An 11992-nucleotide genomic window follows, 5' to 3' on the forward strand; every position below is an offset into this window, starting at 1 on the left:
TGCCATCCAAATCCACTGGTGTGGGCTGATGACACGTTAGATTGTTTATGGTTGTTCAGGTTGTTTGATTACCCTTTAGCAACAACATAGGTTGTTGTTTGTTGGCTTTACTCTGACCCTCATCACTAACAGAATTGTGCATGCTGCAAATAGGAACAAGTTCGTACCTTTGGTGCTTTCTGAGGTGATGGAGTGAAATCCAGAGTTAAACACTTCATCTATAACCTCTGCCAAAAAACCTGGCTCAAGAGCATCAGCTCCTTCTGGCACCATTATAATGGAAGAGCAAGACCCCCCCTACTACCAGGTCCTAAACTGGTCACTTTTCCAGAGAATGATGAATATGTCAGATTTCTATGCTTTTCCTGGCAGTGGACTCAAGCAGGTAACAAAAATGAAGTGTAACATCATAAGCCCAAGGTATCACTGGGTGGGCAAGGACCCCTGGTCCTCCACCCAGCTCTTCCACAGCACTGGGGCCCAGAGCCATGGGAGTCATGGGAGGTGACCACACATTTAGCAATTTCACAAACCATTGATTTCAGGGCAGATGCCGCTCACACCAGCTGAAAAGCTGGCCAAACTCTGCATGTTAAAGAGGCATGCAAATCCAAAGCATTTTAATTTTTTGATTTATTTTCAGAAATCCAGCTTTGCATTTTTCACAGTATTTTGTGGACACTGAAAGACTATTTTCAAATAATGAAAGAAAGCCCTGAAAATTAAGGCAAGTCTATATTCATCTGGAAAAACAGTGACTGCAATCTTCCAAGGTCTTTAAGTTATTATTAATAGCTTTTCAAGGGAAGAAATCTCCCACTTTGCAATATGCCCTACTGCAAAAGGAAAAAGAAATACTATGTAAAACTTTTCTTTAAATTGCATTTTAATTTGTTTGACTCCATTAGGTTCTCAGGAACCATTTGAACCTTGGTGCTGCAGGAGTTCCTCAGGACACCCATTTTGCTGCCCAAGCTAACCAAGAAGTGGATGGCAGAAGGGCTGAGAACAGGAAGGGAAGGTAGAGCAGCAAGAGAAACAAAGGAACATTGTGGAATGCTGATTTCATTGCCCAAATTATTTACTTACCAGCTTCAAAGGGATGCAAAAGGAGAAGGAGGCCAAACAAATCACTGTTTTTCCCTCCTCCTCACAGACATTATTTACTGTAATGTCCCACTTAAAGTAGGAATGAGAAGGCAATGAGAAAGGAATGATCTCAAATTGTTTCCGCAGTGGTTCCATAAATCACAAATTCCCACCATTCGCCCAGATGCAATCAGGTTGTTCCCTACAGCCAGCCTCAGGAGATGCTCTACCTCAGACTTATACACAGATTTTTTGTAACCAGGTAGATCATCATCACCAAATATAGGAAAAAAAACAACCCTGACAATCATCCTAAGTGCCCTATTGAGCAAAGTAGCTTAAAGCAATACTCTCATTTTTCAAACTTAAAGAGTTTCTTTAGGAACTGCAGGCCTAGCCATATACCAGTAGCCAGGGAAATCTTTACAGCTGTTCTGACCTACATGGAAGTGACTTTGCTGGATTGTCATGAACAACCTGGTCAGTCTTCACAACTCCAGAAGCAAGCAAAGAAAAAACCTAGCAAGAGTTGAGGTTTTATTTATTTTGGTAAGACGTCAAAAGAAATCAGAAATCTATCAGCAACTTCTTCCATCAACAAGAAGCCATGGTTTGCTGAAGAGGAAACCATACATTCAGCATTCATGTTTGCAGCCTCAACAAGTAATAAAGTAAGTCTGACTTACACTAACACAATCGTAAACCAGAAACTCACATACTGAGACTCTTCCAGTTTCAACAAAATTAATCACCTAATTAATTTTGCTGCTCAATCAAATAACTTTCTCATCTGCGTACATATCTTAGGGACTTGTGTCGCAATGGAGCTTACACTACCAGGCCACACTTACACAAAACCACAAGATGTTTCAGATTACTGTAGAAATCACAGTGCCAAAAGGAGAGAACAGCAGCTAGAGCTTGGTAGTCCCTTTCCTATGAATTATTTATGAGAACATAGGATAACGAAGTTGCTGCTTTCTTTAAAGAACAAGATCCTGCAACACATAAGGGACAAGGTTTACACAAAAATGTAAATAGCATCATAGAGTTTTCTTGATTTGCTTCTATTAAATATGCAGATACTAGCAAACTAGCTTTGCCTCTGCTTTTCAGGATCCCTGTCTGGTTCCATAACAATCTGTGAAAGACAGACGGTACCAGAGTACATGTTAAAAATAAGTGTGTTTTAGTCACTGCTTCAAGGCCTTAGGCAGTATACCCAAACGTAGTCTTCCAGAGAAGCAGGTTTCATCCCTGGAATTCTCTTTTCAGCTCTCTAAATACAGCAGTCTTCAGCTTGGGGGTGTGAGAAAACTTCTATGCCTTTTTAACTGCTGCAACAAAAAATATTTGGTTTTTTCTTTTTTTATTTTATTTTATTTTATGTTTTTCATTTCATTCCCTCCATAGCAGCATTTATTATTTGTCAATGTTTTTCTTTTATGAAGGCAGCATACTGCTGTGATTGACCACCCCAGCATTTTATTAGCCTATGTGGTTTTGGAAACAAAACCAAGAATGGAGCTACACATTTATAGAATTTTCAGAGGAATCTTAAATGTAGGATCCCCTTTATGCAGAAGAAAAATTTATTTTTTCTTTTCTAACAAATGTGTTCCTACTTTAAGATGCATGTCCACATTACACACCTCAAGTGTTGAGGTACTGAGAAGGCACTGCGAATTTAATTCCCCGAGTGTTTGTAACTGCACACTGGGAAGAAAACTTGAAGGACTGTAAAAAAATGGGAAGACAGGCATGGTCCTCCACCAGCCTAACCAGTAGGGTATGTCAGGACCCTGGTAAAACTTCAGTGCTGTAAAGGATAGGGGAAACAAATATCCCACAGGCAGGGCCATCTTCCCTGTCTCACTCTGAACCCAGCATCCCAGCAATGTGGCAGGGATGGAAGACCACAGCAGGAGATGGAGCCCCCTGCCACACAGCAATGGGCTTTCCCTGGGCTGCGGGACATTGTGCCATTAGGGCATCTCTGATTCTGCCAATTCGGGGCAAACATGCAGTTGGATTTTATTAAGGGCTTTTCAGGCAAAGTAGGAAACGATAATCTTGACTGAGAGACAGATCATATATATATATATGCAAATCGGTTGCTCTACTTTCTCCATCTGCTTTTTTTCCTAGGTTTTTCTCTTCACTGTGCTTTACTGGAGATTAACTTATCATATACACCCTATTTGGACTGTGTGGGAAACATATGCTGCAAGCTCAGGGCCAGACTCGAATATTGGGTTGCACAGGAATAGCAATATTCACAGCAGTGCTAAGGACTGACAAACCCACATGGACAGGAAATTCAGAGACATCAGGGTAAGGAGAGGCTGAAGCAGAGCTGTTTCAGTTACAGTAGCAGGTGGGAAGGCAAGGTTTCAAAATAGCTTTAATTTGGATAAGAGGAAATGGCTGATGACAGAATGAAACCAACACTCTCCTTTTTAAAAAATGTAATTCCCTTCTGAGGTCAGGCAAGGCTGACAGTTTCTAATGATCCATTTTCTTGAAATCAAAACTGCCCCAACTTCCTTGAAAAAAAATCACATTCAGCTTTTTGCCTGTGTACCTAGATGGATTATGTGATTTGTTAGAAAGATAGATCAACAAAAATCACACCACTTTTCTCAAGGCAAACTATGCAAGTCTCTCATTATCCCCGAGGTATAAATGAACTCAGAAGCAAATTAATTGGTTTGTGATGGAAATAATAATTGCCATTTATTAGCAATACACAATTTTCTATTTAACCTTTTGATTCAGTCAACCTAACTTCTAGGAAAACAGCCATGGTTATTGCAATATAACAAGTGGCTCCGTGCAACTCCAGCAGAAATGGAAGCAAAACTTAACTGAACTAGGATGAAGATAACATCAACAAGCTACATCAGCCTTCCAACCTGCAGCACTTAGCACAAGCAATGCCTTTTTTCAGTATTATCACACAAACAGCTGGCTTGATATTCATCATCAAGGTTTTAGCCAGAACAGCATGCCCAGAGGCTCAAAAAACCAGAAAATGTCATGATCAGTCTGGTTCATTGCAGTTACATATAGCTGCTGTAACAGATATTCAAAATAAAATAAAAAAATTAGAAAGGAAAACAGCCATCCCATCACGTAAGTACTATAGTGTGTGTTGTGGTGATGTGTATGATCCACAGCATCATTTCTGTGCCTTCAGTGACATGTTATTATGAGACTGAATAAAAGGTATTTGCAAATAGAAGTGGAAAATAACATAGAAAAGAATGTTTTATGACACCCGGCATACACCACTTATACTGAACCTCCACAATTCCATTTTGACTGGTGCTTTTTATTAGCTTTAGTATCCAACAGTCATGTCCTCAAGTTTTGAAACAGGGTACAGCTGAAAGGTCTGAAGAATTTTTCACTCTCAGTGAAAATACAAATATTAATAATACCTCAGTATAGCCATTCAATCTATTTTGATACTGAATTTCATCTAAAAGGTGGGGAAGATTAATTTTCAAAATAAAAGCAGCAGCAGCACTTGTTGAAAATCAGCCTGTTCTCAGGTATCTGTTTTAACCACAATGAGCTTAACTCTGTCTCTTATGTCTATGACAAAATACTAATAGACCAGCAAGTGCTGACTCCCTCTGGGATCTGAAAATGTTAACAATTCTGATCTCCCAAGCACGTCACACATGGCACAATACTTCATATTATAGCTTATCTATTGAAATTCTGTTTTAAAGCTTTCAGCTCTGTGGCTCCCAAGCATTTTAACTTCAATTCCTCTGTGCCACACTGACACAAGAAACATGGGACAATACAAACCCCTGACTTTTGGAGCAAGCTGAGACAACAGGGAGGGCAACAGCTCAGGCAATAGCTGTGACCTTGTTGCCAAAATCTCCCAGTGGCAGGGGATGAGCAAAGCTTTGAATTCATTTTACAAGTTGTTTTGGTTTTTTTTTTCATATCTGGAAGACAAAACAGACTTTTAAAATTACTATCTCATTTTACAAATGAAGCATAGATTACTATTAAGTCAAAGCAACCCACTAGCACAGAACTGGTGTGGCATCAGAACAAAATCCAAGTAGTTCTTGGGCAGAAGCCACACATCTCCAACCAGCACAGTTACTGCAGCTGCAACAACAAGACTCAGGGGTGTAACAAAGCCATTCTGTTCAGGTGGGTGAAGAAACCCACCTACATTTCTAACGTTTTGATGTCTCTCCTACTACACCACGAAGAAAAGGTTTTTTTGATTTCTGATGGGACACATGGGCCTTTGTACAGCATGAGGGATTGCATCCAGAATTCCCCATGTGTTTTTGTAATTTGAAATAAAACAAATAAACAATTTTTATTCAGTAGATACGAACATCTGGAAGATGACATGAAGATGACTTCAACTTTAATGTCAAAGCATTAGACTGAAATCCAATACTGCTGAAAAATTTGAGGTGGAAGTGCCAGAAACTTGAACATTACAGATTAAAACTGTGATGAAAACAAGGTTTCTGCAGCAGCTGGGAGAAGAGGCAACGTTTAAAGCTTTACTAAATGCCTGATGAACATTATTGTAATGACAGTAGAAGCTTAAGCCTAAATGTGTAACACCAAATTTCAAAATACAGATCTTGGTCTTGTAGGAGGCCTTAGGTTTGGGTTTCTAGCCTGGCCCTGCTTTGCTTTCCCCATCTTCTGTCCCTGTTCATGGTACTTGAAAACACCTTTACTGCAGCTCTTTGGAGATGGGCAAAGGCAGAACAAAGCATGGACACCCTCATCCTTCCCTCTGCCTACGTGGAGAAGCAGCACAGAGATGCTGTGGAGGCAGCAATGCCATTCCCTCGGGAAAAAGGAAATATTAAGGATGCACTGGGACCGGAAAGCCTGTCCAGGGAGGATGAGAAAGTCCCAGCCCACGACAAAACTAAGCTTTCACATCTTGGAAGGAAGCTCCTGAGAGGCAGATCTTGGTTGGAGGAAGAGACAGGGAGAGTGGGAATGAAAGACAGAAGTATTTCCTCCTTATAACACTCAGCTCCCAGGCTTAATTAAACAGGATCAACAATCCTAACCATAACTACTGGCAGCCCTCTATGTGCAAGCATCCAGCCAACCTCAAAAATGTGGCTTTAGAGCTCACACAACTTTTCACAGACATATATCTGTTTAATTAAATAGTTCATAATTTATTCTGAAAGCAAAAATTAAGATATCTGTATACTATTAAAACTAGTCAAACCACTACCCTTTTTCATTTAAGCATCACTATTAGATTGTCCCAGCTTGAAGTTTCTTACTCCCAGTTGTAAAGCTAATTAAACCTTTTGGGGAAGTTGTGTGCTCATTCTTATGCGTTGCTATTAACTTACTTGATTGCAAATAGCTGGGCTCCAATGCCATCCCACAGAATCCAATCAGAAGGTTTATATTTTGATGTTTGTCTGGCTTGTTTTATTCTTAGCAGATGGTACAAACCCATGTGTTGATGACTACATGCCACAAGAGATCACTGAATACGATACAGACAGCCCCAAAACTATGGCAGTGTCTATGCTGTGGACTTCAGTGCCCACCACCACTCAGGACCATACTTCTCAGCATGGTACATTAGATCAGAAGGGCTTTCAAAACTATTCTACTTCTGGTCCCTAAAATGGCTTTGAGGCCTCTCTATAGAGTGGCATAAGCGTCCCCAAAATCAGTGTTTTCCAACCTGCTTTTTACTGTGCCACGCATGTATCTCCAGTGGACTAAAAGGTAGCATAGTTTTGATAAATATAAATTAATGTGGTTTTGCATATGCAAATCAACAAGTAATTTGCATGTGATACGATTCAGTAGCCATGCATGTTACGTGCATGAGCAAGTAACTTTCCCAAGGCATCTTTTTCTCCCTTCTCTGTCACTGTGACTCCCAGTGGCCTCCCTGTCTTTGATTTTCTTTGAAATATGTCCCCTGATAACCTAAAGAGAAGTACATATAAAGGGCTTAGAGCTATTTATAGCAAAGTCTGTGCAACTGAAAACATCGCCGTTTTCATGCAGTGGGTACACACATTGCTTATGAACTGCAACCAGAAAACTGTTGCCTCCCTCTTTAGCAATTCTAGTCAACATTCACAAGGCAAGATAGAGGGAGCCAAGGAAAAGTAGACATAAGGACAAAATGCAAACAAACTGAAAATTTACCAATCGTTTATATTCAGAAACTGTGTGTGGGGGGTGTGTGTAAGTATGGGTACAAGAAATATTCATATCTATCTGTATTTCAGTCTCCTGGAAATGGGCACACAAAGTGATTAAGGTGATCATGCAAATATTCCTTAGTAGGGGTTCTGTTTGAGCCCCTGAGAACTGCAGCAACCTCTTACAATTACTCCACATGCTGTTGTCAAACTGAATGACAGCCTTGCCTTAAGATGTTTAAAAGCCTTCTTCCTCCCAGTTCTTCCAACTGGGCACTGGGAGCAAATGCCAACAAACCCAGAAATACTGCAAGCAAAGTTCGTGTTTGGATACTGATCTGCAAAGCCCACATGGACAAGTTTCATTCCTGCATTTCATTCAAACAGAAAATAAATGGGTTACAGCAAGAGCAGTGGCTTAAATCTCATTTTTAACAGAGTAAAACCCCCATTCCTCATTTTCCTTCTCACAACCAACCAACCTCCAGGTCAGTTTCAAGTCCTACTGGCCAGAAACATAGAAGACAACTCTGAGAAGACTCAGATCCAACTCTCATCTAGGTATTTGCTGCCCACTATTGTGTGGTTCAAGGTCTTGCTCCATGAGACAAGAGGAAAAAACAATGAAGATAATAAAAGATAATGTGTCTAGGTTTGCCTCACTTCTGCATTGGATTTGAACAGCTGAAAGGAGATTTTGAAAAGAGTTACCAGGTCAGGTATGGTTGTGTGAATTGGCAGGTAGGGAACAAGGAATATTTTGTAGTTAAAAGCAAAGAAATAGCAGACAAATGGATAAATCTGGCATACAGCAGAATAAAAAGGGATAAGAAGAAACTTTTATAATAATCTCAAAGGTATTTATTACTCATGCACAGTCATAGATGTGATATTTGTCCCCAGGTGAGACCTACTAAGTTTGTAAATGTGTTTTAATTAACATTAGTTCCCTAAATGCTCAGCCTTTCCTATCATCATTCTGTGAACAACAAAATTCCATGTTTAATAGATGACCTCAGACAACACAAGTTTAGTGTATTTTCAAGAGCAGAAAAAGAGCTGACACCCATGCTCTGCACACACTCAGATAAGAACCATATTATGAATTAAGCCAGTGCATGAGAAGCCAAAAAAATGTACCACTTTATTTTTAAAAATGCATATTTTAAAATCCATACATTTAAACCAGCATATCTTTCTTCGAACCAGCTGGTGGGAGACACCAGTGGTGACAACATACGGAATTAGCTGAAACTCAAGCCTGATTCATTCTGTCACTTCTCCTGCTCCATTACAACTTTTAAATCAAGTCAAGAAGCTTGTGTAACAGGAAGTTGGTATCCACTTATCCTTATCTCCTTTTTCCACCAGTGTGACTTTAGAACACTTAGCTCCTAATTTATTGGGTAATATCAATAAACAAACAGACAGAACAACTGCCCCCTGAGGAGAAAGGAAAGACAGGGGTCAAAATCTCTTTTCGCTTTCTGGATACTGGACAGGCTATCTTACAAATTTTAATTACCTCCAAAGAGAACCATCTAAAACATTCCTTTGTTTCCATGCTCCTGGTTTGATGATAGATACACTTTGAATATAAATACAGCATAATTGCCTTTACTAATTAATTCGGAAATACAGAAAAGGTATAGGATTCAAATTTGCAGCTTAGTGTCACTTCATGCACTGAAGGTCTCAGAAATCCCAGCAAAATTTGATATCTCCAAGTCTCCAAATCATTTTCTCTTTGATGTCATCATGTGCAAGACAAACATAGATGAAAGAGGAAACAAACAAAAAACCGATTGAAAGAGGGGACTGAGAGAATTTTTTTTCCCCCTGCATATTTGTTTCTTGGGGAGTACACAGTTGGAGTCTCATAACAGGGAAACATAATGAGAACAGAATAGCAAAGCTTCAAAGGAAAAAGGTTACTGCATGAAGCTGAGAAATGGAAAGACAACACAATTCACACCAAATTTTCCCTTTCGTGGAGATGTGTTATCAGAAGTCTTCCATAATTGTGAGTTATGGGAAAACCAGATACAAATAAGCCAAAAAACATACTTTGCACCACTGCCCGGATGTAATGCTAATACACAGCAACGGGTTCTGGAATTTACAGCCAAGTTGGAACATTAATACAGGGGCTATTAATTTATCTGAATGCGTTGTCAAGCTCGTTACGATGGTTAATTTCCAGCGTTAACTATTTCACCAGCAGCTGGCAGCGAACTCCTCTAAGATGGATGCATCAGGCCAGGCATTGCCACAGCCATAAGGTTGCAACTGCTCGGCAGAAGTCATCTGTGCTTGCAATTTACACAGGAAGCTTAACCATGAGCCACATAAAAGCACAGGGCAAAGAGAATAGTACCTGGGCCCTCACTTTACCAAACTGCAGTATCTCTAAGGGACTCGCAAGATCCTCTGGAGATTCACACTAAGCTTTGTCCCAGCACGAGTAAAGGCATTTTCTCTTTCCCAGAGAGTCAGCAGGCCAGCAGACCTGCCTATGTCCCGCTGTGAGACAGGGGATGCCAGCCCCAGGCCCGGGCAGAGGAGGTGCAGCCGGTGGCCGAGCGCCGGTCCCCGCGTCCCGGGCTGCCGCCGGGGCTGGCGAGGTGCGGCCGGAGCCAGGAGCCCCGGTGGCAGCAGGAAGGGTCGCCCTCCATCTCCTGCCCGCAACTTGCCGGCAACTTTCCTCCACTTCCTTGACTTTAAAAATAATTACCATAATAATAATAGAAATCCTAATTAACGACGGATTAAGAAAGCCGTAGTATACGTTTACGGTAAGGCCGGTTACCACTTTAATCTCGCAGCTACTCAGACACGGGGATAAACCCGGCGACGCTTAACCAGGTCAGCTACACACAGCCCAGAGCAGCTCAGGCTCCTCTTCCGCGGAACAACCTGGCGAGGACCGCGGGTCCCCTCCAAGCACCCCACGGCTCGCCCCCAGCGTCGGGTGAACCCCCCCGCCCCGGCTAAAAAGGGAAAAAGGGGGATCCGAACCCCCTCCCCGCCAGCCCCCCGCACTCACCCAGCTTCTCCGCCCGTAGCCAGAGCGGGGCCGAGGCTCCGAGCAGCAGCGAGAGCAGCAGCGAGGGGGCGGCCCTCGTCCCCCCGCCGATGCCCATGGCTCCGGCTCTCGGCGGGGCGGGCAAAGCACAACTTCCCCACTTCCCTCCTGCTCCTTTCTCTTCCTTTCCTCTTCTTTCTCCTCCTTCTCCTCGCCGGGACAGCTCGGGGGCCAGCCCGCGCTCCCGCGGAGGGGGGCGGTCGCTCCCCGGCATCCTCCCCCCCCGCAGGTGTTTCTGCGGAGGCGGAGAAGGGGCCGAACGGGGCTGCCTCTGGCCCCGGGCCCCGCCGGTGGCCGGGCTGCAGCGATGCCACCTCCCGCCTCCCCAGCCCCGGGGCTGGGGGTGGAGAAAGGAAACGGGAGGAAGGGAAGCGCCACTATTCCCATTGGGCTGCAGCGCGGGGTATCTCCTCCTCCTGCCGTGGACCGAGGGGCTGGCTCTGTCCCCCCGCCCCGTCCCATCTTTTTCCTTCCCCTGCCCGGGTGCTGCTTTTCCCACCCACCACTGCTCTGGAGGTGCTGCACCGGGGCCGGGGGGCTTCCCCTGGCTGCACCGGGGCTGGGAGGTTACCCCAAACACGTGCAGCCCCAAGCATCTCCTGCGAGGCCCCGAGCTGGCAGGCCATTTATGTGCATATATGTGCTCACACGTACATACATACATACATACATATTTTTAAGCGAAAAGGACTATTTTGGTCCCTGCAGGCTAATTCCGAGGCTGCTCTCCCTATGCCACAGCGAGGAGGGACGGGGGGACACACGAGTGGGGCCGGCGGGCGCTGGCACGCAGCCCCTGCGGCAGGGATAGGGTGGTGTTGGGGCTTCCCGTCCCCGGAACCTGCTCCTGAGGTGGTACCTCCGCGCAAGGGGACAAAATGCATCTTTAACACTTGCAGGCTTTTGTGCATTGAAGTTCTACGCCGAGTGATCATGGTAGGGGGTTTTGGTTTGGCTTGGTTTCGTTTTTAAAGGGTTCTTTTGGGCAGTTTTCTGGACCTGTGGCACTGGCAGGTGTGTGGTTAAGGAAACGGCTGCCAAGAACCACAGGACACTGGCACATTACACAGGCCCCCAAGGTTGGCGTTTTAAGAGTGTCGGAGAATTCAAAGTAGCCTGTCTGGCTCTGTACAGACTTTTTGGGAATGGGTTGCTATGGGGCAGGTAGGTTCTCGCTGCTGGTAAGTCAGAAACGCTGCGCTAAACTGAAGCGCAGAATTATCTTCTCTGTCCAAAAGACAACTGAGAACTGTTTGGTTTTGTAGTATTTTTTAAAAAATAAAGCTTAGTAAACCTTTATTCTGATTGAGGTCTTGGAGCTTTTGTAGGTGTTATTTTTTTTTAAACATACAAGCAAACAAACAAAAACCTTTTCAGACACCATATGCAATCAGGCGTCTTTTTTACTATGTACCCAGGACACAGCGTTCTTGGTGTATGTATTTAAGGCAGGTTTTTAGTAGTTTGAAATATAAAGTAAAAGTTCAACAAGGGTGTAAGGTGGAACGTTTGCATCTGCAGCAGTAAAGCAATCAGACTAATCCTTGCTGGGCCTCGTCAGCAAATGCCAGTGTCCCTCCGGCTGGAGGAGGAGGTTGTGGTGGGTCACTTGCTTCAGTCATCTGAG

At 43.4% G+C, this 11992-nt stretch overlaps 1 protein-coding gene across 2 annotated transcripts in view; it reads right to left on the reverse strand.

Moving 5' to 3' along the window:
- The window catches only part of DCBLD1 (discoidin, CUB and LCCL domain containing 1), a 48793-nt gene extending 38082 nt beyond the window's left edge, over window positions 1-10711 (reverse strand). The window contains exon 1 of one of the 2 annotated variants that reach the window (XM_071741083.1): window positions 10327-10711. In XM_071741083.1, the coding sequence (XP_071597184.1) occupies window positions 10327-10579 (253 nt within the window). In that variant the 5' untranslated portion in view covers window positions 10580-10711. The remainder of the gene's footprint in view (window positions 1-10326) is intronic. The other variant, XM_071741082.1, reaches the window with a different exon arrangement.
- Between the last annotated feature and the right edge of the window lie 1281 nt (window positions 10712-11992).

The sequence above is a fragment of the Heliangelus exortis genome, chromosome 3 (genome assembly GCF_036169615.1).
Source record: "Heliangelus exortis chromosome 3, bHelExo1.hap1, whole genome shotgun sequence".
Taxonomy (NCBI): domain Eukaryota; kingdom Metazoa; phylum Chordata; class Aves; order Apodiformes; family Trochilidae; genus Heliangelus; species Heliangelus exortis.